At 38.8% G+C, this 27,484-nt stretch overlaps 4 protein-coding genes across 8 annotated transcripts; 1 reads left to right on the top strand and 3 right to left on the bottom strand.

Moving 5' to 3' along the window:
* Positions 1-1,225: 1,225 nt before the first annotated feature.
* cldnk (claudin k) lies at positions 1,226-3,598 on the bottom strand. Its single transcript, XM_008416104.3, has 2 exons — positions 3,352-3,598; positions 1,226-2,347 (listed from the first exon to the last, which is right to left on the bottom strand). The coding sequence occupies exon 2, from the start codon at positions 2,162-2,164 to the stop codon at positions 1,517-1,519; it is 648 nt and encodes a 215-aa protein (XP_008414326.1). The 5' UTR covers positions 2,165-2,347; positions 3,352-3,598; the 3' UTR covers positions 1,226-1,516.
* Positions 3,599-3,852: 254 nt separating this feature from the next.
* Positions 3,853-11,485, bottom strand: btr02 (bloodthirsty-related gene family, member 2). 5 transcript variants are annotated; one of them, XM_008416115.2, is made up of 9 exons: positions 10,848-10,866; positions 7,356-7,561; positions 7,010-7,095; positions 6,425-6,697; positions 5,300-5,377; positions 4,963-5,202; positions 4,741-4,867; positions 4,627-4,653; positions 3,853-4,512 (listed from the first exon to the last, which is right to left on the bottom strand). In XM_008416115.2, exons 3-9 carry the CDS (start codon positions 7,040-7,042, stop codon positions 3,968-3,970), a joined length of 1,323 nt encoding a protein of 440 aa, XP_008414337.2. In that variant the 5' UTR covers positions 7,043-7,095; positions 7,356-7,561; positions 10,848-10,866; the 3' UTR covers positions 3,853-3,967. The 5 variants fall into 5 exon arrangements, with proteins under 5 accessions (XP_008414337.2, XP_081466202.1, XP_008414335.2 ...); XM_081610076.1 differs by having other exon boundaries at positions 7,441-7,561; XM_008416113.3 differs by lacking the exons at positions 7,356-7,561; positions 10,848-10,866 and adding an exon at positions 11,443-11,485.
* Positions 11,486-13,013: 1,528 nt separating this feature from the next.
* Positions 13,014-21,145, top strand: rsad1 (radical S-adenosyl methionine domain containing 1). Its single transcript, XM_008416106.3, has 9 exons — positions 13,014-13,032; positions 13,826-13,959; positions 14,295-14,499; positions 14,577-14,942; positions 19,057-19,120; positions 19,199-19,346; positions 19,611-19,665; positions 19,792-19,895; positions 20,051-21,145. The coding sequence occupies exons 2-9, from the start codon at positions 13,901-13,903 to the stop codon at positions 20,154-20,156; spliced, it is 1,107 nt and encodes a 368-aa protein (XP_008414328.1). The 5' UTR covers positions 13,014-13,032; positions 13,826-13,900; the 3' UTR covers positions 20,157-21,145.
* A 575-nt stretch (positions 21,146-21,720) lies between these two features.
* Positions 21,721-25,520, bottom strand: rasd2a (RASD family member 2a). Its single transcript, XM_008416117.3, has 2 exons — positions 22,505-25,520; positions 21,721-22,396 (listed from the first exon to the last, which is right to left on the bottom strand). Exons 1-2 carry the CDS (start codon positions 23,043-23,045, stop codon positions 21,876-21,878), a joined length of 1,062 nt encoding a protein of 353 aa, XP_008414339.1. The 5' UTR covers positions 23,046-25,520; the 3' UTR covers positions 21,721-21,875.
* Between the last annotated feature and the right edge of the window lie 1,964 nt (positions 25,521-27,484).

Genomic DNA, 27,484 nt, shown 5'->3' with positions numbered 1-27,484 from the left:
GATTAAAAACTACGGAATAAAACTGAGTTGTCAAATGTTTTCAAAAATGTCTAATACTGGGGAGGAATTGAGGTGAAGATACAGTCTGTTCCACAATTTAGGAGCAAAGGCCTTTACTTCTCTGTGCTTTAATTTGGACCTCAGGATACCTAATAGTAGACCTCAAAGATCTAGAGAAGGAGTCTTCAAATCCAGGTCTCCAGGTCAGGTGTCTTGCAACTTTTAGATGTGATTCCTGTAATATAGCTGATATTTTCTCATTGTAAATTGTCATCAAAACTTAAAGTGATTTTAAAACTGGACCAAGTGTTTAAAATATAAATTATGCACTTGTTCCACTCTGCCACTTTACAGTTGGACTTTAAAATAACGCAGACTTACAGTATTCACAGCCTTACTCCACAATCACTGGTACAGGCGTACTTAGGTCATGTATGAGTCACCACCTGGCACTCAGAACACTGGCCGCTGTTGTTATGTTGTTGGAATAATGGTTCTATAATGTGGCATTGTGTTGCTCGCTCCTCTGCCTTTACGAAGAGAAAGGAGACAATCTGATGGGGGTGATGACATCACAACAGAAGATAAAAATAAAAAGTTTCAGAAATACTGACAAAAAAAAAAAAAGAAGCTATTTATTTGCTTTGTATGCGTTGCGTGTGATGACTCGGGAGAAAGATCCAGAACAAAGAAAAGCCCTCTGGTACTTATTTCATCACATATTACTGAAAAATAAGTACACCAAAATAACTAAATAATTCTCAATGTAGCTCAGTGATATTTATCATTGATTGATAAATTAGTGGAAAGGTCTATTATATTTTAAATAGGGCTACTTTATTTAAACTGTTATATTAAAAACCATTACCAGAGTTTGATTTAAATGTGATCCCTCACAGTAATCTGTTGATGTTTTTTTTTGTTTTGTTTTGTTTTTTTTGCACTGTAAATCGTGTAAATTATTTCTTTATGTTCCTGGCACAGTGTAGCTGGGACAGGAAAGAGGAGATGGTAGATAGGACAACACACAAACACACACACACTCTTCTCAACAATATGGCTCCTCACGTAAATGTACAACAGCCCCTATTGTTCTATTGTTTCTTCTTCATTCAGCAGAAGTGATGTTTATGTATTCCAGTCAAACATGGTTTTCCTTTACAAAATACTGCAGTTAATGTAGTTTTGATGTAATGCATCTTTGGTAAACACATAGAGTTCAAAGTTTTTCAAAAGAGATTTTATATCTGTAAAAATGTGCACACACAATTTTCCTCATTAGAGGATACAACTTTTATTGTATTGGACAGACAGAAAAAACTGTTATTCAAAAGAATTGGGTATGAAATCATAAAAAAATTACATTTTCTCTAAAAAGATTCATGTAGCTTTTTTAAAGAAAAAAGTAAACTGGAGAAACATTATATGTATAATTATGAAAAGGAGTGAACTCAAGAGGAGCAAAAATGAGTCATAATGTCATCACTTGGGGTGCATTTGAAGATCTTGAGGTGTTTCAGACGTAACCTTTGACCTGTGTTGCGGGAGCTCTACGGGGACTGCTTTCTCCACTGCTGAAGGTGGGAGAACCTGGGATTCCAGGGGGACTGGACCCCCCATAGAGCAGAGAACCACCGATCAGGAGCAAAGCTGACGCCACCCAGCCGATGTAGAGGGCAGGGCCGAGCTCTCGCTTGTGTGGAGCCGCCACGTGTGGGTCGTAGAAATCCCTGATGATGGAATGGGCCGTCCAGCAGACAGGAACGAGGTAAAGGAACCCTGCGATGGCAAACATGGCACCAGAAATGCGAGCGATGCGTGCCTTGAGGCTGTTGACGCCTATGCATTTGGTGCACTTGACTCCGAGGACCCCCAGAGCCAGAGCGACGCCACAGAGCAGGACGGAGAACACAGTGAGGCCGCGGGCGGCCTGCATGTCGCTGGGCAGAGCCAGTAAGCTATCATACACCTTGCACTGGATCTGACCTGTGCTCTGCACTATGCAATTCATCCACAGGCCTTCCCAGATGATTTGAGCCGTCACTATGTTGTTGCCTATGAAAGCAGTGACCCTCCACAGGGGGATGGCACAGACCACTGCACCACCAACCCAGCCTACAATGGACAAGATCAGGCCCATCAGCTGCATGCCCGTGGTTGCCATGATGGAAGGGGCTGCTTGAATCAAATGGATTTGTCTTGGTTTTACGTAAGCTTGGGGTCCAGAGTCAAATCAATGTCCCACAAGAAAGAAAACAGTTTGTGTTGCTGTGAAATGTTGGGGTCTTGTTCCTTCGTCTGTGTCGATGTTGATGAGATCAACTCGGGTTCCACAAGAGCACGTATCCTGAAATTCAGGAAACAGACGTTAAACCAGTAGAAGCTTTAGAAATGAATCATACAGAGGGATATTATTACAATTCAAATGACATTTTTACAACATTACAGGGTAATTATGTTATGGAAGTTTAGTGAATTTATTTATCATAAATATTTGGACACAGAGAGGCCCATGTTGAGTGGATTCCAGGGAGCCCTGCAAAGAATAGCCCTCTTTGACACACGCATGTGGGTGTTAAGCTACGCCTGGCCGGGTGAGTGGATAATCTCAGAAAAACATGAAGGGACTCGAGTGAACACAAGCAGCTTTCATGAGACACTCGTGGAGTGGGCTAACAGAACCGGTTTCATCCGTTTATTACCGCTCTCCCATTTGACACCATCATAGAATAAAAGCAAATATCAAAGGGACTTACTGCAGGCACTTATTTAAAAAAAAGGGTTTTACACATTTTCCTAAAAAAACCATAAATAAGCATATTAGATTTGCCTAAACTGTCTTAAAAAATCTCTGAGCATGAACAGAGATTTTTTTTAAAATCTGTACATGCTCAGAACAGAGCCTTTCTTTATTTTTTCTTTACAAAAAATAAAGAAATGAAGACATGTATCTGGAAAGAAAACATGATTTTATGAGAATACTAGTGGATTTTGTACAAAGAAGTTTTATAAATAAAAAAAACTAGACACAGCTGAATGTAGGAACTGCCTACTATTGCAAAACATTGCATGACAAACCATTGCCTATAATTTTAGAACATAAGTTCCTTGGAAGGCCTAAGACTTCCTGGTAGGCCCAGATTTCTTTTCTTTTTTTTTTTACCTTTATGAAACTATGAGGTTCACTGATGATATCAGTGAGTTACATAAAACGGGCCTTTTAGCCTTTAAAGTTATAAAAGTTTTCAAGGTGGGTTATCTTTATCTGGTCCTTTTTTATCAGAACTATCAGATAAAACACACTGCCTTTATGCATGCTTTTATCTGCTGGACATAAGTCAAGGTTTTTACCTCCAGTGGTTCCTCGCTTCTCCTCCTTGAGATGATCCACAGGTGTGTTTGTTTGTTGCTCCTTCCAGCAGACGATGCCCGGAGTTGCCCTGAGAGTTCAGCGCAGTCAGCAGAAAGGCATCAGGGCTGTGAGGCTCTCTGTCAGAGGTCGGGTGAACTGAAGCAGAGAGATACGATCAGCTCCCAACACCCTGGACGGGACCGGACTGGGCTGGAGATGGGGCTGCCCTCGAGAGATGCCAGCTTGAGTCTGTGTGGCGGTGGGCAGAAGCGCGAGCTTGTGTGTGTGTGTGCACGAATGTGTCATTGTGTGTCTCCCAGTGCCTGGTGTATGAACACAATGCCCTGCTGTTTGGCTGTGCCCCCTCTGTCCCAACTCTGCAGCCCTACACATCCACCCCTTTATCTCCTCTTATTCGAGGGCCTCCCCTTTACTTTAGCATTTTACCTTTCTTTGTTATTCGTTTCATGGGATTCACTGTAGTCCTCAAGTGTAATGAATCAGTTTTTTGCACAGAATAATATGTGGTTTATTGAAGATTGTACAATATACATCTCATTTAATAAATTAGACAGAATCAGATAAATACTAAGAGGGAACATCAAACACAGATGCTCAAATGCTGCAGAAGCTTGAAGTGATGATCAGTGGGGCTGCGTTCTTGCCACCATGCAGACGTCCCGGACTGAAAATTGGGTGAAGCCGGTCTTTAAACCTATCCATGAAGGTGTAAATGTGCACTCCTGATTCGGCGCAGTAGAAGGACACACGGCCTTCGGAGTAATCCAGAAACACTGCCACAGTTCTAGGCCGCTGCTCCAGAGCCACAAAGGTGACCGGTGAGGTGTTGGCAACATACTGGCCTCCACTCTTCAGGTTCAAAGTCCAGAAACCATTGGCCGGGCAAACAGTGAACTTGCCTTTCCTGTTTATGGACTGCCTGGCAACGCCTAGGTTCCACTCAATCTTGTCACCAACCTCCACCTCCCAGTAGCACCTCCCACTGCTGAAGCCTTCCTTGCCCAGTACGTTGGCCACACGGTCAAAGCGTGTGGGATGATCTGGGACCTCCTGAAGCTTGTCGGTGTGCCTCACTCGTTTCCGGTCATCTGAGATGGAAAGGAAAGGGTGGGCCGTCTTTCCGCTTAGGGTCACCTCCACTGAAAAGGAAGACAGCAGAAAAGCAAAGAATAATTGAAATGCCATGACCAGCTCATCTGAGATACAAAGATAAAATACTTTCCACCTGTGTTACATCATCAACAAGGCCTTACCTGTGTACTTCTCAAGTCTTCTTAGTTCTGAAGACAGAAAAAAATAAATGTTATTGCCACATAATTTACCTCATAGCAGTAACATAATATATATCCACAGTCACAATTACTCACCAGCTTTGGAAAGCCTGTTGACTTCTAATTTAATTTTTTCCAAGATGTCTGACATTGCTCTTCTTGTGACTCCAACACAAGGATCTGTTTCAATGCTGACCTTGGACCAGTCCTTCATGTCAGTGGGCTACAAAGAAGAAAAAAAAAAGAACAATGCTCAGCAGCGGATGACAATAGCACCTCGACATCATTATATTTTCTGGTTCACATGGTAATACTTACTAAGACAACCTGCTTCATGTCGTCATTTTGGTCAAAAGCCTGAGGATTAGGTTGATTCATGTGGTTCCTCAGCTGCTCAATCTCTTCCTTGATGTCTTTTATCAGTGTTTGCACTCTTTGCTCTTGCTCCTTTTGTTTGTTTTCAATTGCAGAGACAACAGCTTTATGAGTCTCCTCCATAGCACACACCAGGGCCGAGAAGACCTTTTGACTCTCGCGCACCTCACGCAGGTAAGAACTCTGATTGAGAAAAAGAAAAAAAACACAGAGGACTCATTAAATTATTGAACTATTTAAGTATTTAATTTGTGTTTTTCATGCTAAAGTTTTAACTTACCTTTTGGACATCCAGAGAATATTTTAGCCTCTCTATCTTCTGCAGCCTGTCCTTGATCATTTGCTTGACGTCTATAACCTGTGGACATAGAACAGTAACCTCAGCAATACAGTGTATGTTTTTTAAATCCTTCTTTTTATCAAACAAAATTAACTTGAGAAAATACAAATTTAGTTTTCAAATAATGGTTGTATTTATTAAAGGGCATTCAAACCAACCTGGTTCTATGTAAAAACAAATAATTGGCCACTTTGTAAAATCATGAATTAACTGTGATTAACCACATTTTCCACAAGTTACAACGTTTGATCACCACCAGACCTGTAAAGTCAACGAATTACAGAAATGGAACCCATCTGACAGCAGAAATTAGGCTAAATCCTCTAAAAACACTCTTTGATACGGTAAACTAAAAAAAAATCAAGAACATGAAAAACAAAGTCTGTGATATTTACCAGTCTGGAAAGTGTTAAAAGTCATTTATAAACCTTTTCAGCTCCTGAGTCCATAAGAGGTCCAAAATTACTCCAAGAACTCATCAAATACTCATCCAAGAGGTCCAAAGACACAACATAAAATAATTTTCCAGTATTTTAGACCATCTAAAATACTGCAATTCTCTCCAGCCTCAGCTGATGTATGTGTTCATACATGGAAAAAACACTCTGGAGCTCTTTATAATCCTGAGAGAAAAGGTCTACCCATCAATTCATAGTTGTAAGCTTCTGGGAACTTGTTTGTTCAGGTGGACAATTATCCTTACAACATCAACAGGTCAACCCTGAAATGTGGCTAAAAAGCAATTCGGCAAAGAAGCTTGGGCCAAAATTCATCCACTTCGATGAAAAACACTGACTGCTGCTTATTGAATATGCTTATTGAAATAGTTGCGCCTACAGTGGAAGAACCAAACATTAAATTTAAAGAGTAATTACTTTTTTAACATATAGCCAGGTAGGTGTTGGAATAGCTTTTTTTGCGATGAATAAAGTTATCAGAAAATATTTAAGTTTCACAAATAAAGCAGAAACACAAGAGACTTGTGATGAGGCAAATACTTTCTCATGTCTGTACACTTGACGTCTTGAACTAATCAATGTGTAATATAAGCAAAGAAAAAAGTACCTTCTCTTCTTCCGGGGGTTTCTGAGGTCGTGCTGTTCTATAATTTTCGGAAATATCTGCCAAAATATGGTTGACACTGAGGTCAGGCGTTTTGGCGAACAATCTTCTACAGTCAGGGCAGTATTTGGATTGGTGATGAGTCCAGAATTGGCTCAGACAAGACAAGCAGAAGCTGTGTCCACATGGGATGGTCGCTGGGTTGGTGAAGATGTCTCTGCAGAGAAGGCACAAAAAGTGCTTCTCGGGGAGGAGGCAGATGGAAGAATCCGTCGTCTGTAAAGAATGATAAAATGTTTGACAAGAAATAAGGTACAACATCTTAACAAACATAACATATTTTCACAACTGTAAATTGGTTACACTATGAACCCATAGTTCTTGTTTTTCAAGGTATTCAATTATCCTAAAGTACTTTTTTTCCCCTTTGGTACAATGCTAAATAAGAAGTAATTAGTCAGAAATGGGAGCATGCTTTGCAAGTGTTTCAAGATGAGTAAGCAAGATATCCCGTTCCTAATCTCAGAGGCATTGAGAGCATAAATGAAGAATATAATTTTAGGTTTTACGTGTCGAGCTGAAACATACCCCTTTGACTGTCTTCTCTTCCTTGGTGCTCATTGTCACTCCCAATGGTATTCGAGTTTTCTGTGATCTTGGTTCAGATAGATTAACTGAGAACGGAAGCAGAAAAGTATGTTGTCAAACAGGTACCTACCAAAGATATTCGTCTCACTGTAACACTGAAACTTCTAGGATTCTGTTTTAATTTTGAGTGCGCTCTCCCTGTTTTATTACGCTGTGATAACAAAGTAATCCATTGTTATATAAGAGGCTCATAAAAAGCTCAAAGAACTTACATAAAGGATCATAAAGTCCATTTTTTGATTAGAGAAAACAATCTTAAAAATGCATGACATAAATGTAGTCTTACCTTCCGCACTCTATCTTTTCCACAAAGCAAACTTTTCCACAGAGGAACTTTGTTAAATTCAGGTAAGAACAGAAGAAGAATGCACCTGTTTGTTCTGAACAGGTGTGCTCAGCTATGAGTGTTATCAAGGAGAATGGGCAGGTCTTTGTAGGGAATGGCAAACATGAGCAAGCTTCAACTCCGCCCTTTATGGTACTGAGCCGTTCCTTAACTCATTGCACAACAAGAGAGTGAAGGTGGTACAACATACTGAGTGTTCACAAATCAACAGCAAGCAATATACTGTTCTATCAGAGTTGAATGAATAATTTTTATTCATCACAATATTTTAAATTTAGATACCACCAACTTATCCTTGAAGTATCTAAATAAAAAAATACATCTTTTTGCATGAAAAGCCTTAAAACAAATATAACACTTACTGCAATCAGATAAACTTAATTTGAAAAAAAAGGGAGAATTCCACACTTTATTTGAATACATGTCTTTTTTCTTATTACAGACATTAAAATTGAAAAATAATTGTTCAATAAAATCACTATTTTCATTCCTCTTTACATAGTCTAACTAGATTGTTCAGACAGATCTCTATACATATGTCTATGTCCATATAGGTCCAGATATATCTATGTTAGGATCATTATGGTTTGGTTTAATCACTGCTGGAGGACACAGTGAAATAAAATGTATTTTAAAGAGTTCATTTTGGAAGACAAACAAGCAAAAAGCATCACATATCCTCCATGGTGGGCATGAAGTGGGATTTTATATGGCCCCATAGTTACCTGTCAAACCTGTGAAAACTAAGTCAAAAGCAAAGAATATTCTAAGAAATACCTTTCAAAGACTTTCAAAACAGGAAAAACAAACAAACAAACAAAAAATGCTTAAACACACTGAGGCATCATTAGAAAGTCTCAATCAAAACAAAACATGATGAATGAGAAATGAATCCATGTGTTTCAACTTTGGCACAAATACGCAAAAGACAAAGATTTATTTCTACACAGAAAAATGAAGTCATCATCCTGTCATGTACGAGGAACTGCAAAGAAACGGTTAATGAAGATAGAATTAAAATTGAGTCTAGCCGGTGGGGCAACTCTGTTCTCCATATGCTTGATTGCCACCTGAGCAGTTCCGCCTGCAGATCCACCAACAGCTCCACCTATAACACCATAAAGAGCCATTCCTCCCACCCCCTCAATAGATCCAAAAAGTGCACCAATCACAGCCCCCACAACTAAGCCAGTCCCCAGCCCTCTGGCCAGGGATGTTCTGAGCCAACAGTTATCAAGCTCTGCTTTAGCCTGAATCTCTGCACGTACGTTGGCGATGTAGGCATCCTTCTGAAAACACATCTCCTCTGACGTGTACTGCTGCTCCATCTCATTGCATGTCCGCTCTATCTCCTCTGCCTTCTGTTTCCTGAGCCTTTTCTCCTCCTTTCTCACGCTGTCCTCTGCCGTTTGGAAAGTTCTGCTGGAGAAGTGTCCCCCTCCCAACGAAGCTACCATCAACTCAATTTTTCGCAGAAACTCCTTGTCCTGGCTTCGATCTCTCCAGTTCTTCTTGAAAACGTGAAAGCGCCCGCCATACTTCTCAATCAGTTCTCTCAGATACCATTCAGTCTTCTTCACCCTGTTTTCCAGAGACGCTCCATCCAAATTTCCGTCATAGGCAAAGAGAACCATGCAGTGCTTCAGGCAGTTTGCTCCAAAGCGTCTTTTTAGCAGCCAAGGAGTTTTCATGTCATTTGGGGAGATTTTCTCAATGTCAAAGGCAACAAGAAAGGCATGGGGACCAGGTATAACTAAACACTTAGACCTCCTGAGCTCCATCTTCCTCTTCACATGAGTTATATCCTTGTCATACATGTTTGGTCCGTTGACCACTGCTACTGGTCGACCAGACAGCTCTCCCTTGTTCTTCACACTTGCAGAAATACTGATAACATCGTTTGAAAAGGCCTCCTTTCCAAGTATAGCATTGGTTAGTTGGAACTGAGAGGGTCCGCTGCTACCGACGACCATAAGCCTCAGTTCCTTTGGAGATCCTGTCAAGATAGGAGTCTGAGATTTCATTTAGCTTAAAATAATGCTCTGAATTGAAGTTTTAGCTGTAAATTTAATCAATTCAAAAGGAACAAATAGAAACATGTTGCTTAGTTCAATCTCTTTCCTAGTACTAAAACTAAACATCTAGTTTCATTTGCATGTTTACAGAATTTAATCTAAAGTCTTACCTTTCTTTCTTTTATCCATTTGACTTTGATTCATTATCTTTAGGTGGTTTAAATGAACATGATCACTACGTATCTTGTGCGCAGTGAAAATGTATTTGGGTCCTTTGCTCTTGTCTGTTTTGGTCTGCCTCTGTTGGGTATCTTATTTGATATTGGCTGGAAAATATCCTCAGGGTCAGAAACCAACAGTGAGCTCATCCACATTTATTGACGTGTCAAAAAAAAATCTTTGTTTAATTATCTAATACATTTCCCTGTTTTGTATCATGTGGTATGGCAAAGAGTGTCTGAATATTCCCATTGTTGGTGATGAAGTCTTTGCTTTATTTTATTTTATTTTATTTTTTAAAAGCGTATTTTCTGTTTAATTATTGGTCTTTTTTCTGTAATGATATACATGGTTTGATTTTAATGTGGAACCAGCTGATGCTTGAAAGTTCCAATAAAGGGAACTCAACTTAGTAAATGTTGCGATATTTTTATATAAATAAAACAAAAATTATTTAGCAGAAATAAATTGGTCATCAATGCAACAGTATGTATTTCAGTTTGTATCATTTAGTTATTTGAAAATGCAGCCAAAATTTGTACTGAGTTAAAATAAATTTCTTAAATCTAAAAAAAAGTAGCTAACATGTAACATAGAGCATTTTTGTGGCATCTATATCTGTCATGTTTGAGTACTTGGTAAACAAGTACCTTCTCATTTGAAGGCATAAGGATTACCTTAATACATGATGTTGGAAAATCCAACCTTAAATTACAAAAAAATAAAATAAATAAAATCTACAGTTTAAATTGTAATGGTAACTCATCAAATAATTGGGTTTAATACTAAAACTAGTATTTTTTAACAAAAGAAATTAATAGAGTTACATAATCAAACAGTCAGGATAAAACATGAGGCACAGCAGGAGAAAGCGTGAATACGGTTCGATAAATCGCCCCCCTAGGATGGTTATTTGAATACATAAATTACAAGTTTTGTTCTGGTAAAATAGCGCCTCCAGGTGGTAAAATAGCAGAACATACCAAAAGGAATTTATTTGACGTATTTCCTGTTTAGGCAGACGTCACACCCTCTAAAACAATGGACGGAAAGGCATGTTTATGTTGATCATTTGTAACGTGGTTGTCATATCAACCGGTGTTGTAATGGGACGTAGTAGGATGGTGTGATCAGACAGCTAAATGTGTCAGCGGGATGATAACATACATGTTCCGTAAAGCCAGTCGTGGCTTCTCACCGGGGCTGCGTCGCTTTTCTGACCTGAAAGTGACCGAACATGTGCCCGAGAGTCCAGCTTCCCCTCGTCTCACTGAACAGGCGTCCTTATATGTGCACGTAAGCCACATCTTTTCCTTTAGCCGAGTTATTAAAGACCGTTATTGGGGCCTGCCATAGCAATGCATGGAAGGCACATTCTACACCTCAAAATAACTACCGCTTCCTTTCACCGTCAATGCGGCTCATCGGCTGGTCGCCCCCTCACAATAAAACGTGCGGCTAGATCCAATGAGGGGTGCTGTTACTTTTGTTGGCATTTCGAGTAACCATGGCGACGTAATTAGCGCAAAAACAAGCCAAATTCAAACCAAAACAAATTCTCATACTGTTTTGTGTCAGTTACACGCAGAGAGAATTTCGTCTGCCCCTCTGTGTCTCATGACAGTTTTCAGAGTGGATTAATTGCCATAGCAAGAGGACACTGAGGAGAACAGAGATGTAGAGAGCTACATAGATGGTTAGAATTACAGAGACAGCAGACCACTCAGTTCCTACAGAGAAGGCCAGAGGTTACAGTTAGAACTACAGAGATGTCACCTTGGTGGAACACTTACATGATGGAGCAAAGGAAGAAGGTTCCATATGACTCATAAAACTTGATGCCCCTAAACTGACAACCACTTTATACTTTCAAAATAACACATACCCTATACAATTTTGGGAATTATATGACTGGTTTAACATAACCACTGTTACACAAGGGTTTCGTGAGGCCTTTTAAAATGAAGCTACTGAAAAGTCCAAAATAACAGCCTCATTATTCCTCTCAGGTTAGTACAGTGCACTAACATTAGACTTTTTCTTATAATAAGCGTTTTACTCTTTTCCCTCAGTTTAACGTTGAGAATAAATAATTGTGTGATTTCCTCTATGTCTTTTAGCTACTTCCATGCTTGTCGAAGAAATTCTATGTTTCTTGAACAATAACAATATTTGTTGTTAATCTGTTGCTAAGAAATGAGCATGTTTTTTTGGTAATGAAGTGCCACGAAGTAAACATATTTTTACTTTCACAAAAATTTTTATTTTCTTGTGTCTAAGTAGATAAGCAGTATTTCAAAAGAGTTTATACTTTACAAACAATAATATTACTTGTTGATATTAATTTGCTATTTAGAGATGAGCGTTTTTTTCAGGCAACGAACAGCCACAAAGTAAAAATCAGATTTTTACTTTGCATTTTTAAATGCACAATTATTTTTAAGTGGTGTTAAGATAAATAGTGTTTAAAAAAAAGCAGAAGAAATCTTATGTCTTTTGAACAATAACAATATTTGTTATTAATCTGTTGCTAAGAGATGAGCATATTTTCTGGTTACGAAGTACCACAAAATAAACATCTTATTTTTACTTAACAATTTACCAACTGTAAATTTCCTGTATCTAATCAGATAAGCAGTATGTCAAAAGAGGTTATGCTTTACAAACAATAATATTTCTTATTAATTTGCTGTTTAGAGATGAGTGTTGTTTTTTTTGTTTTCTGGTAACGAACAGCCACGAAGTAAAAGTCAAATTTTTACTTTCGTGTTGAATGTCTGTTTTATTTGTACCTCCAATAACAATAAAAGAAAAACATTTACTGCACAATTTTTGTTAAGTAGTATTCCGAAAGAGCAGAAGAAATCTTATGTCTTTTTGAAAAATAGCATTTGTTGTCAGTCTGTTGCTAAGAGATGAGCACGTTTTCTGGTAACGAAGTGCCACAAAGTAAACATCTGAGTTTTATGCCAACTGTACATTTTCTGTGTTTGAGCAGATAAGCAGTATGTCAAGAGATTATGCTGTACAAACAATAATATTACTTATTCATTTGCTGTTTAGAGATGAGCGTTGTTTTTTTATTGTAACGAACAGCCACGAAGTAAAAGTCACATTTTTACTTTTGTGTTGAATGTGTTTTATATGTACCTTCAATGACAAAAAAAGAAAAAAACAATTCAACTGCACAATTCTTGTTAAGTATATAAGATAAGTAGTATTTCAAAAGAGCAGAAGAAGAAATCTTATGTATTTTTGAAAAACAGCATTTGTTGTCAGTCTGTTGCTAAGAGACGAGCACGTTTTCTGGTAACGAAGTGCCACAAAGTAACCATCTGATTTTAACACCAACTGTAAATTTTCTGTGTTTGAGCAGATAAGCAGTATGTCAAGAGATTATGCTGTACAGACAATAATATTACTTATTCATTTGCTGTTTAGAGATGATAATTGTTTTTTTTCTGGTAACCAACAGCCACGAAGTAAAAAACAAATTTTTACTTTTGTGTTGAATGTCTGTTTTATAATATATGTACCACCAATGACAAAAAAAGAAAAATTCAAATGCACAATTTTTGTTAAGTGGTATAAGATAGGTGGTATTGCAAAAGAGCAGATGAAATCTTTTGTCTTTTGAACAATAACAATATTTGTTGTTGATCTGTTGCTAAGAGATGAGCAAGTTTTCTGGTAAAGTCCCACAAAACATCTGATTTTTACTTTTACAAAAGTAAAAATTAGAAGTCTGTGCATTAAGATTAGCACAAACATTAGCAGTGCACTGCCCCCCTACTAATGGTAGCAGTAACCTCATCTCTAAAATAAACGTTTTAGCTATTTTTTATTTGTTTGCCATGTTTAGCACACTGAATGGATGAAGTCAATGTGAGACAACAGGCCACTGGCAGCATTTGGCTAATTTTGGCTTATAGACAAATTTTAACATACTGAATGGAGTAAGTCCATGTTACTCAACATGCTTGTGACTCCACATGCTATTGAGTACATTGTCGCTTACTTTAGCATTAATGCTCATTTATAGCCTCTGAATGCTGGGTTCCAACCAGCGGGCACACTTTGGCAGGCCACGTTTCTTCAGAAATGTTCTTATTTTAAAGTTTTCTACTTTTAATGCATATATTATTTATGCTTTGCCTTCTGTTGTCTCTCCCTTAGTGGCCTTATTGTCTCCGACGATGCACCTACTGCAATTTTAACAAATACATACCCAAAGAGAACAACGAAGACATCATGGCAAAGTGTCTTCAGAGGGAAACTGAGACATTGCTGCAACTCAGTCAAGTGTCCTGGTATGTTCATTCATTCAAGTTGCTCTTGTGTTCAATCCTGCATCCAGGTTACAACTAATGCAGTGCAGAGATATGGATACCCCTTCAATTTTTTATATATTAACAACTTACAAACTGGAACTTCGTTGCAAATTTGGAATGTAAAAGCAATTTAGCAAAGTATGTTATCAGTTTCCTTCAACTTCACACTTATTCTCCACTGTATGTTGGTCTATCATAAAGTCCTTATAAAATACATTGAATATTGTGAATTGTCAACATCTGAAGAATTTTAAGAAATATAAATACTTTTGCCCTGTAAACACTTTTACAATCCTTTGGTTTTGGACTTGCAGCATCACATCTGTTTTTTTTGGTGGTGGGACTCCAAGCCTGGCTCACCCATCAACCATCGCTAAGATCCTGGAAACAGTTTCCAAGCAGGTGAATCTCTCAGATGAGGCTGAAGTCACACTGGAGGTAAACCCTACCCCAGTGGGAATGTCAAAGTTAAAAGACTACCACCATGTGGGGGTGAACCGTTTCTCCATTGGCGTCCAGGTAAACAAAAATGTTAGATTTTAAGGTACAGAAAATTGTGTCCAGTTACTGCTTATAACGCATTGTTATTCCCACAGTCTCTGCAGGACAAGGACCTGAAAAGTTTGGGAAGAGACCACAACTCCCTGGATGCTTTGCAGACTCTGGCAGAGGCCAGGAAGCTGTGTCCAGGTGGGGTGTCGGTGGATATTATGTTTGGACGCCCCAACCAAACAACTGAATTGTGGAGCAGAGAGTTGTCTGAGATGCTGAGGGTGTGTGATGACCACGTGTCTCTGTACCAGCTGACCCTTGAGAGAGGTACTCAGCTGTTTAAACAGGTTCAGTCTGGACAAGTAACCATGCCAACAGAGGAAATCATAGCAGAGATGTACCAATGTGCCAGAACAACTCTCCAGCAGCACGGCTTTCAGCAGTATGAAGTGTCTAACTTTGCTAAAAATGTAAGTCTGTCACAAACAGCCTCATATTATCAATAAATTAAGGATTTTAAATCTTAGATTAACTTAAACACAATTAAAAGGCATCATATGTAATAAAATCCTACTTGTTATTTACCCTTAATATTTAGTTAAATATACTCCTAATATTAAGCAAAATTCAACATTTATATACCAGCACATCAGTGCGCAGTTCAAATAACTTCTACAAAGTAATCAAATTCTTTTAGTAACATATTTCATCCAACTGACATTTGCTTTTGCATCTTTCCTGATTGTGTAAAGTCTCATTCTGCATAGAATTACAAATACCAATGTGCTAAACTCTTATGCACGATAATGAGCTGTTGATCCAGATGCATGTGGAACCTTCTCTGTTTCTACCGCAGGACAAACGTCAGAATATGTAATTTTCTCCTTGATTTCATCGTCTTCCAGCACTGAGGACATTTGACTGTCCGACTGACCTTCCTTCACAGATGAATCCTCATCTGCAGGAGTGAAGACAGATGTGTTTTGATCAGACTTTGGGTGTGGTTTCAATTCCTTCACCTGAGAATATTCCGTTAACTGGATCTCTGGTGCACAGTTTTCCAGATCTGCAATGTCTGATGCATCTTCAGGAGGAATGAAGGGCTCAATAGGTGAAACTTTTATTACATATGTTTCATCAACCTTTGGATCCAGAGCCAAAGGTTGATGAAACATATGCAATAAAATCCTACTTGTTATTTACTTGATGAAACTTCATCAACTTGATGAAACTTCATCAACCTTTGGCCCTGGTTCTAATTCCTCCTCTTGCAAATCTCCAGTTAACAGACCCTCTGGAGGAATAAAAGCTGCCATGGCCATAGTTTCCTTGGTGGGTTGAGCCTCTTCTACACATCCTTCTTCCTCACGTTCATATTTTTGCTCCAGTGTAATACCAGTATTTTCCTCTACAACAAAACCTTCTGCAGATTTTTTCCCATCTTCAACCTGGACACTAAGCATTGGCTTGTCTTCTTTAGGAGAGGTTTCTGGTTTTCCCAGGTCCATGTTCACTGGAGTTACCTTAGAAGAATGTTTGCAAGCAAATATGCTGAAAAACCTTTTGATTCTCCCTGTCAGATCTTTGAGCTTCGATTTCGGCTCAGCAGTTTTGTTCTCGATGGTGACGGTTTCTACAGCACAGAAGTCCAATAACAGTACACTACTCAGGTTTAGATCAGGGTGGCCGATCCTCTCAACCATAAGCCTCCAGGTCTCACTGTAATTGCCCATGTAAGCGTTGAAATCCCCCAGCAGAACAAGAAAGTCTCTAGGAGGGACACTCTCCAACACAGGCACTGGAAACCTTGTGGCCACAACTCCTATAACCCGCATTGAAAATGGAGTTGGGGAATGACTCTGTGTGGGCCATGTTCCATCCACTCCCTCCGAAATGTGTTTGAAGTTCTTCCAGAGGTGAAATCAGATCATTAAGGAGCTTCCTTAAACTTTTCTTCGCCAAGAAAGAAAATAGTTAGCTTTTTCTCCTTGGTGGGAGATTTGCCAACTTATTCCCTAGCCGGCGAATCCACTTAGAAACTTGTGACATAACATTTCTGGCATTTCTGCGTTCAGAATGAACTTCCTTAAAGGAAACATCCATTTCTTTAACATCCATGCTGTCACAATGTTTTGGCTCAATTTGGACGTCATGTTCTGACTTTTCTTCTGAAAATGATTCTTCTGTTGAAGAACACTCAGAAATTTTGTCAAACTGTGACACATATTTCTCAAGATTTTGATATCCCAGGATGGATGTGTCCCTAGAGGAAAAATCCCTTCTGTCAAAATTTTCTGAGAATTGAATGTCGTCTTCTGTGTATATGTCTTCTGAAGAACATTTTTTCTAAAGAATGCTCAGAAACATCTTCAAAATGTGCCACAACATTCTCAGCAATTGTGTTTGCAGAATAGACTTCCTTAGCGGAAACGTCCACATCTTCAGCATCCATGCCATCAAAATAGACTGCGTAATTTTGAATTTTATCTTTTGAGTTTTAATCAATAGAAGATGAAACCAGCTCCACACCCTCAGCAGGGTCCTGGAGGGTGCGTGGGAGTCCCACAGGACTCCCAGAGGGACGTGAGGTTTCTTCTACCAATGAATGCTCTAGAACTTGTTCAAAATTCATTGCATGTCCCTTGCTGTCACAGCTTGCTTCAACAGCCAGGTCCATTTGTTCAAGGGGAACATCAATTCTTTTACAATCATCAGTGTCTGTGTCCCCAGAGCAAGTTTCCAAGTGCAGCTCCAAATCAAGAACACTGACGATTTCCAAAGCAACAGTATCTTCAGGAGTCTTGACTGTCAAATTTGTCAAGACACTTGAAGTGGTACTGACAACTGTAGTGGAAGCATCCATGTCACTATGATCTTCAGGAATAAGTTCCTCAAAACAAAAGTATTTCCATCTCTTGTCCTCTTCGGATTCTTCGGCAACAATGTCAAAACCATTTCAAAATCTCTCGTCTGATGAGCTCTCTGTTGTGGTGTCTTCTACTTCAGTACTATATCCCAGTAATTTTTCAACTCCCTTTGTGACCAGGTAGTCAAGGGCCCAACCGATAGTAAGAATAATTTTCACTAAAATTGCAATAGTTTCTAAAATTACCGTTTGACATTGTCTCTCTCTCTAAATGTTGTATCTCCAGCGAAGTTGAAAAGCAAACTGAGAATTTTTGTATTCCAAATGATTCTTGAGAATAGGGACAAAACAAAGCACAAAATTTGAATAAAATATACACAAAATATATTTTTTTCAAATATCTGACTAAACTAACCTGGGTCATGTGAGCACAACAATGTATATTTTCCTGGTCTTTGCTGAATATTTTTTTTATTTTAAACATCGTTTAAGTTGAATGGTGTCTGTAAAATCCCTTGTCTTGGAGTAGAACTCCATACATTATAATAGTTTAAAACAATTAAAGGAATACTAAGATAGTATATTATGATAATTAAGTATAAGTGGTAATTTAAATAATTATAAAAGTATCAATAAATTGAATTAAAAATCATTTTTTATATATTTTCCAACTCCATTGAAATTTGTCCCAAGTTTTTGTCAACACTGTCAGACATAAAAAAGAATGTAAAAAAAAATCAGGCATTATTGGCATTATTATAACTGGCATTATTATAACTTCTGAGGACCCCATCACCACTTTCTTTTTCTTCCTTTGCTAAGAGGGCTAGTTAGCTCTGGTTAGCATATGTTATTATTTAGTTTTTTCTTCTGTTTTATTCCTAAATTGCTCGTCACAACCATGATGTGTCAACGCCATAACCGACAATTTACAAAACTTGGATGAAATTTTGTGAAATAAAAACTTAATTTTGGTATACTGTAAAGATTTCATGGACCTGATGAGCTGCAATATGGCCTCCTTCAGAATAACATCATATAAATTGAGGTAGTTTGGCATTTCGTCAACTCCGTCAGATGTCAACTCCGTCAGAGTTTTTGTGACTCTTTCAGTGAAATTGTTGACAAATCTCACTTAAATGTGCAATTAATTCATTTTAATGTATTTTACATAAATTGCATTACTTCAAATGTATCAGGTTTTTGTTTTTACTCACTAGTTTGTCACCACCTTCAGTTCTGTGTCAACACCGTCAGATGGACTTTTTGTTGTATTTTGTTTCAAATAATGTTTCTTTTGTTTCTTGAGAAGCATTTGTCTGTAAAACTGAGTAAAAACATCACTAATACGGTCATTAAAAAATTATTTTATATTTATTTTTGACAGATGGTGATGACAAAGTTCTGGGTCATGTCGATTAAAAATGTAATAAAAAAAAATGTTGCAACTGGGAGCCTGCACCTTAGCATATTTTGAGACTATTTTCACTCTAGAAATCTGTCATGCTATAGTCTTGTTTAGCTGTGTTGATTAGTAAACTTGCATAATATTTAGTTAGCATTTGAAAATAGAAATATTGGGTCAAAATGAGAGTGTTTGACAGTTAGAGATGTGATTCCGTTTAAAATCATAACTGTACTACTTCTTAATGAGATTAAGTTTGTTCTGTGCCATTGCTCACAGTTGTAACGATGTCTCCCGTCTTTGTGTTGCACAGAATTCAGAGAGTCGTCACAACCTGAGCTACTGGACGGGAAGACAGTACATCGGTGTTGGCCCTGGTAATTTAAACGGGGTCAGAACCACTGGTGGATGTTGGTTGTTCTTGTGTAATCTTATTTGCTCGCGCTGTGGAACAGGAGCACATGGACGTTTTGTTCCCCTGGGAGAGGGAGGCGTTGCCCGTGAGGCCCGGACACAGACTCTGGAGCCGGATGTGTGGATCCGCGAAGTCCGACAGCGAGGACATGGAACTCGGAGGCGGATCCAGCTGGGCCATCTTGAACTGTGAGTTGTTACACTTACGGGCAGTAGCGTTGTGTCTTGCCATGGTTATTTCTGGTAATCACACAAGACGACACATTGTTGCAGTTTCCCAAAATTCTCTGGCCATGTGAAAATGTGACACTTAGTTCACAAGATGTGTGTGTGTGGCAGGGTTTCAAGGTCTCTGTGTATGCATGTGCTTCAACTCTGAAACATTCTGCCCACATTAGAAGAAGCTATATTGAGACATGTCCTTGTTAATTCTGAGTGATTTTTGTTTTGCAGATTAGAGGAGGTGTTAGTGATGGGAATGAGAATGACCACGGGCATTAATCACAAGGTGAAGCTCACACAATAGACCTTTTACTTTCTGTGCGAGTGCCTCTGTCACTGAGGAGAATGTCGAGTAGTGAGTAGTTTTTGTAAAACCTGAACATATTTGTCACAATTTTCTGCCTTTTTAAAGCACTGGGAGATGTTTAGCCCTGAATTAAGTCTTCTTGAAATATTTGGTGGATCTCTTGTTGTCCAAGAGCTGCTGCAAAGTGGACAGCTGATTCTTGATGACAGGTGATTTCATGTCTTTGATTTTCTACTGTCATGTTTACTTGTAAACACATACAGTTGCAATTTATGTGAAGCTAGATCTAGCATATTTTTTGGTTAGCATAATTATTTAAGCAAACACTGACCCAGACACCTTGTCCATTATTCTTTCTTATTAGAGGTTTGAGATGTTCCTGGGAGGGTCTGGCCTTATTGGACAGCATGCTTCCTGTTTTGCTGGTGGAACTGGATAGAAGTTTTTCCCAAAAACTGGCAGCTAACTGACAATGAAGATCTATAACTCTCTAAATCACAACCATGTAAAATAAATAAATAAATTACAAGAATTTGCACAATCCGTTGAATTGTCTGACAGATATGTGTAAAAGAATAAAGTATTTATTTGTTTAAAAAATATGTCAGATTTGATACAACCTGTTTTTTTTAAGAAATGCTCAAATATTTTTCTTCTGCTTAATGTTTTTTAATGAATAATCTTTTGTAACCCTCTATGCAGCTTTAACAGGATATTATATGTCAGTTCAAAAAGTGTGTTTTATATCTTCATTTCTTTTCTTGCAGTCTTTTTAAGGTTATTTTAAATACAAGGATATATGTTTAATTTTAGAGTTTTTTTGTAATATTTGCTGCTTTATTAGTTAAACTGGTAAAGATAATACTTTAAATTTCACTTTTATTTTTGATTGCAGTTTCTGGAGTATGATGAACTTAGATTGGTTAAAAACAATACTTTCTATTTGGATGCTACATTTATGTGCTATAATGCCTTGTAGATGTACAGACTTTGTCACATAACATCCAAAAACATTTGTGTATAGTTTTGTGATTTTTTTCTTTTTCTTTGATAGAGCATTCTATTTATTACAGAATTAAAATTAATGCAGAAACCTGGTAAGAAATAATGAATGTTTTACTTAACACATGGATAATCTTTGTCCAATCTAACTGGACATACCCCAGAAAATTAAGAACAGTTTTTTTGTAAATGTATTTGGAAAATAAAAATGTGAAGAAACCGAAAATAGTATTTTACTGTTTTTACGTTTTTTTTTTTTTGTATCTCAAAAAAATCTGAAGAAAAAATATCAAATTATGCATAGAACCATGACATGAAAATAATCAAAGTGTATGAATAAATCTGCGGTTCTGTTTATTATTTAATTGCTGGCATTTCTATTTATAAACATGTTTTTTTCCCCAGAGGTTATGTAACGGTTTTGTACAAGAAAATAAACATTTTGTGATAAATTCCAGTTATGTCTCCATCTCACAAATGGTATTAATTTGTTTATTTAACTATATGAAAGGAAAAGTGATTGACATCTTAAAATGTGGCGTGACTTAAAAAGTAGCAGCATCTATGAAATATGACTATCAAACGAGTGGATAAGTTGCCCTCTGGCTTCCATGTGGGCTCTCTCCATGGTGCTGATCTCACTGCCGCTCTCCTCTTATCATTCGTCCTCTCCTCCTCCTCCTCCTCAAAAATATCGCCTTAAGGTTTTGTTTCCTAAAATTCAGCGTGATTCAGACGTGTGTAAACTACCGGAGCTGAGTAAGCAGGATTGCTCCTGACACATTGTAAGGCTCGTTGCCAACCCCGAGCGTCGTGGGCGCCCCGAAATGTGAACAATCTCTCGTGTCTGATTGGAGACTCTTTTGAGTCATCCTCTCTCGCAGATGATCCCCATCCCACGCTCCAGGTTTTTTTTTATTTTTTTATTACATCATCACTTGACAACTATCAAGTTCTTGCGTAAATCACTTTCACATTCTCATTGTAATCGACAAAATGTTTGATCAGAGAGGGGGGGGGGAATCAAGCACGACATTTTAAGCAAACTTTTAATAAAGGATGCAATTACAGAATACAAAAAAATAATAATGCACCGGTCCGGCCAGGTGCTACAGAGTATAACTCCTTACATGTTATGACATTGCAGCATACTACTACAATTTTGTTTTGTCGAGAAGTTTCATAATTCATTGAACCTGATGCTTCTCGGGTTTCTTGTGTTGGGTGCTTGATCCAAGCACCAGCCGCAGGTCGCTGGCGAAGCTCGGGCGGCGCGCAAGGGGGTCCACGGCGGCGCAGGGTGCGCCGAGTCCCCGGGAGTGTCTCCTCATCCTGATGCCCCGTTTGCCTACGCACAGCGACTGGTAGGTCAGGATGGGGATGATCTGATGACGCGACGGGCTGGTCTCGTCGGGCAGCCCGCCGAGAGCTGCGAGAGCCGCGAAGACAGCCTCCAGTCCGGCGCCTGTTTTAGCGGAGGTTTCGAAGAACGGCGCGTCCTCGCCCAGGATGTCCACAACCTCGGAGTTGCTGAGGACTCTCTGTGCGTCCAGGTCTGCTTTGTTGGCGCACACCACGACTGGCACCTTTGCTGGGTGGTTGGGCTTTTGGAGTTTTGCCTTTGCGGCTTTAATTTCGTCGAGCAGCTCACGGACTTCATTCAAAGACTCTCTGTCATCCAAGCTGAAGACTAGGAGAAAAATATCACCTGCAAAGACAAAAAAATGGATTATAATTGAGTTTAAGGACATCGACAGCTTTTCTTGGTAAAAAAAAAAAAAAAACAACAAAAAACTAAGCCATAAAGCGTCCTTACCTGTCAGTATAGACAATCTCCGTTTGGCTGGAAAGTCTTTCTCAGATGCCGCATCCAGCAGATCAACCTGGTATGTTTCCCCTCCTATGTGGAACATCTTGCGATAAAAGTCCTCGACAGTAGGCTCATAGTGTTCTTCATAGTCTTCCCCTAAGAACCGCCGGAGGATGTTGGTTTTACCCACTTTGGGCGCCCCGAGCACCACTACTCTGTGACAGTTCTTCGACTTGGTCGCACCCAACTCTGTCAGGTCCACCGGCTTTTTGGGGACTCGATCAATCGACACCTGCCGACGCCCAGAACTTGAAGACCTGCGGGAGATCATTCTCTTGTCCTGCCGTCTCCAGCAACCTTTGACAGTTTTGATTATGCCCATGCCCGTTTTGGTTATGTTTGAGACTTTGGGGTGTTGGGCTCGCGGGATGAGAGCTGCGCTCTGCAGTACTTGGTGCGCAATTCGTGAATGCTGATGCCCGGTGAAAGAGTTGAACACTTCGAGGATGCCATCAACGGGAAGGCAGAACTTCTCAGTTGTGTTCATCCCTTTGGCTCTTGCCACCGAGAAGCTTTTTGAGTCTAATCAGCGATCGGTTTCGTCTCCCCCCCCTTCATGTGTGCTCCGCAACGGAGCTGAGTGCCATCTCTTATACTCCTGCTGAGAACCCATGCAGTCTCTGCGTCATCGCTCTGGCTCAGAAAGTATGCCTTTTATAGAAGCATGAAGCACCCGCATAATGTCCAATAAAAATAACCCAATTTCTCTTTAGAAAAAAAGTCTAGATTCATCTAGAAATACAGGTAGACATTACCTGCAGAACATACAGCTGCTTCAACATGATTAAAATCAAGTTAAAATTATGCATTTGAACAATTTGTTCTGTGAAAAACACTCGAAGATGAAGGGTATCATGATCCGTCCAGTACTATAATTAGACGCACTCTACCTTTTTTTTTAGTTTCCTCTCTCATGGTGGATAAATGGATGGTTTACAGACTAATGGATGCAGAGCAGTATAATAGCCTCAAATCCCTGCAGACATGACACTGTGGATTGTGGAGTGCTCAGAGTGATTAACAATGTTCTCATGTAATTTCCTGCAGTCGTGAGTTAATGACAAACATAATTTGATTTCATATCATCCCCCCCTCCTCCCCCCACATGATTATGGCATTTTACTGTGAGAAAACATATCAGACTGACACATTGACAATTTTACAGCACATCCTGCCATAACAGCGCCAGGGAAGATGTATAGGTTTCGAGTTCTGTCTCTGTGGAAGCCCCCGCTTATATTATATTACATTATATTGTCACGACTAGCTCTAAAGCACACTCCCTGCTCTGTGATTCACACAGCCTGGGGATAAATGATTCCTCTGCAGTACTCACAGAATTTTACAGTGGAGGATTTTACAACTGTATATTACCGAAGCCTAAACTTCTGCAAACTGGAAACAGCAAACTTGCTTGTATTCATTGTTTCATTCAAGTGAGGTCATCTAATAAAACGTAACATTATCACCACCCAGCACGAATTGCCTTTTTAAACTGACGCATCCTTAAATTGCCTTGAAATTCTTGCATTGATTTGAAACAATCAAGCATCAAGAGTTTGGACTCCATGCAAGATTACCGCCCACATACACGCTTTTCCTGCACTCTCTGTTGTAATATGCACAGCTATGTCATTTAAAAACCCCTCTCACACTGATCAGCAATAAAAGTGTTCAGACACGAGCAAGTTATACGCCCTATTGATGTATGCGGTTGGAAACGTGTTCCTACGACAACCTTGATGTTGTCTCTCATCCATACGCTAGAAGATGAGCTGTGCTTGGTCTCCACAAGGACTTATTTTGAGAGAACTTTGGAAAGCTTCATTTCTATAGACAAAGTGTCCCAACTTTCTTACTGAGTGGGCTGTACTTATATAAAAGAACAAAAATGAATCAAAACATAGACATGGTAGAATGAGGACAGCACAATGGATGCTGAAGGACATCACCAAGCTCTTTGTCAGTGCAGCGCAGAAGCCAGAACATGAGGTTTTCTACGTCAACATGCTTTTCAGTGAAACCAAGGACATGCTGAGCTGAAAAATTACAGAATGAATTCTTTTGAAAAGAAAATGATTTGAAAAGAGTCTATCTATCTATCTATCCATCCGTCTATGTGTATGTCCGTCCATACATGGCTTTCTCAAAACAAGTTAAAAATATAGTCAATTCAGGAATTGACTATATTCTAACTAACCTGTAAGTTAGTTTTGTCTAATTTCAAATGTACTAAGATATTTGCACTGGAAACCAGATAAAAGTACTAAGTAAAATTTTGTCATTTTGTAATGTCTCGACCAGCTGTGCTGATCTAAACAGCTGAAATGTTTCTATTTGTTCGCTACTTAACAGCTCATGTAAAGTGGTATCTTTGAAGAGCATTTTTTTATTCTTTTAGTCACATATTCAATATGATAAGGGTTTAAAGTTTGACTGGGCCACTTGCCTATGGTATGTAACAGGTTGCTGACTCAGTGTAGGGTGAACCTCTGTCCCAGTCATAAGTTTAGCTGCCTCTAACAGGTTTTCTTCCAGAGTTGTCCTGTATTTAGCTCCACCCTTCTTCTCATTCTCTCTCCACCCTGGATTTGCGGCGTGTCTGACTAGTAGCTTTACAGTCAACGCATTCTCCCACTTGAGCTGTGTATCCTTACACGCTCTTTAGAGTAAAAATTGCTTTTTTTTTGTACTTTAATGAGAAACGCACTCCTTGTCAGTTCAGGTGGGAGCTGTCTATTCTTTAATGTTCTATAATATATGTCTCAGGTTATTTCTGTCTACCAGGGGACAGTGTTTTGCGCTGATCTTTCTGAAAACTTTTTATTTCATAACTACTAATTACACTCACTTCCAGCCTTATGGCCATAGTAATTTTTTTTGTTATCATGCATAACTGATTTATTTCCAACATACTATTCCAAATTCCCAGCCATTTACTGAAAAAATATGTCAGATTTGATACAATCTGTTTTTTTAAAGAAATTTTATGTTTTTTAATGAATAATCTTTTGTAACCCTCTACGCAGCTTTAACAGGATATTAGATGTCAGTTAAAAAAGTGTGCTTTATATCTTCATTTATTTTCTTGCAGTCTTTTTAAGGTTATTTTAAAGACAAGGATATATGTTTAATTTTAGAAGTTTTTTGTAATATTTGCTGCTTTATTAGTTAAACTGGTGAAGATAATACTTTCAATTTCACTTTTATTTTTGATTGCAGTTTCTGGATTACTATACAATGAAATTAGGTTATTTTAACTAAAGTAGGCTCATGCAAATATGTGCTGTCCTTGCAAAAAGTAGCAAAGATATTCATATTTTCCCATTAATTATCTCTTCTAGTCTGAACAATCTATTTATTCATTTTTCTGTTTGTTTCAGTCTTTTAGGTGGGTCATTAGGTTTGTAGGTCATATTTTTGTTCTCCTCACCTTTGAACTCTGTAGATTTATGTTTGTCCAACACTGAAGATGATACAAGTGGAAATATTTGACAGAACAACATCAGTGAGCTCTTAGAAATGATTTTCTTGTGAAGTTTCACAGGAAACACGTTGAACTACCACCACTAGAGGGCAGTAATAAGATTCAGTTGATTTTACAGGTTTTTTTAGTCGCTTTTTGATGCATTTCTCACATCAGCAAGTTTCTGAAAGCAGTACAAATTTCAAAACTCAGTTATGAACCTGCAAAATACATTGTTCATTCCTTAAAAGCAAGTACTCACATCATTGGACGTGTCAGTGTCATCAAAATGAAAGCAACTGACACAAAGCATTTTCGACTTGTTGGCACAGGTATGAGAAACTACTACTATGAAGCGCAAATGACTTAATGTTGTGGACGTTGAACAAACAGCTGTGAGAATTTGAATTCTGATCAGAGAAATGAACCAAAGCAATTGAGAAAGATTGCAAGGTTGAAGTTGAACCTTGAATCATCAACTTGGGCCACCACCAAACGATCACTGGCTGAATGTTTGTTGTAACTGCAAGTTTTTAGAAATCAAATAAATAGTGATTCACTACATACAACCATGGATATCTTTAAATTATTATGTTTAATGTCCCAGGGATTTCCCCCCACTAAAATCTCTGTCACATTCTTCTGTTGATCTCCAAAGTATGAAATATTTGGTAAATGGTTAATGGTAAATGGCTTTGTACTTGAATAACGCCTTATCAAGCAAAGAGGACCCCAAAGCGCTTCACACTACAGTCATTCACTCACACACACACACACACACACACACACACACACACACACACACACACACACACACACACACACACACACACACACACACACACACACACACACACACACACACACAGATTTCAACATCAATAAGTTACTTATGAACCTACAAAGAGCTTCATGTCCAGAAAAGCTTAGCAAACAGACCTACACACGCCTGCAAGCAAGAAGTCATATTTCCTCTTCTGCATGTGACGTCACTGCAGCCCGTTTTTCTCTCTTCCTCCTTTTGCTCCTCCTCCCCTCCTGTTTCCCAAACCTCGCCTGCATGTCCTCCCTGCTCTGACCTCATCACGCTTTTGTTGGGAAACAAAGATCGTCCAAGCATCTGTTTTGAGGAGAAATAAAGGCAGAGGGTGCCAAGACAGACAAGGAGGAAGGCGGGAGGAAGTGTCCACAGTGATTGGGATAGCCCACAGAGAAACAGAAAGACCGAGAGTTGTAAACAGAACCCATCAGACTTAAACTGGTGAAGCTGTGACAGTTGAAATGCCAGATACAAGTCCTGGGAGTTTGTTTCATTGATTTGCTTGTACCTAATCTCTGTGCACCTTGGCCTTTTCTTGTTGTGTCAAAGAATGTCTTTGTTGTTTCAAGGTGGAACTGGTATTTCCTGTACATCCTGCTCAGTCAGCAGCAGGACCCACTCATCTCTCCCACGGCTTTAT

The sequence above is a fragment of the Poecilia reticulata genome, chromosome 8 (genome assembly GCF_904066995.2).
Source record: "Poecilia reticulata chromosome 8, P_reticulata-male-v2, whole genome shotgun sequence".
Taxonomy (NCBI): domain Eukaryota; kingdom Metazoa; phylum Chordata; class Actinopteri; order Cyprinodontiformes; family Poeciliidae; genus Poecilia; species Poecilia reticulata.
The sequence above is the reverse complement of the archived record's forward strand: the minus strand, read 5'-3'. Positions and strand labels throughout refer to the sequence as shown.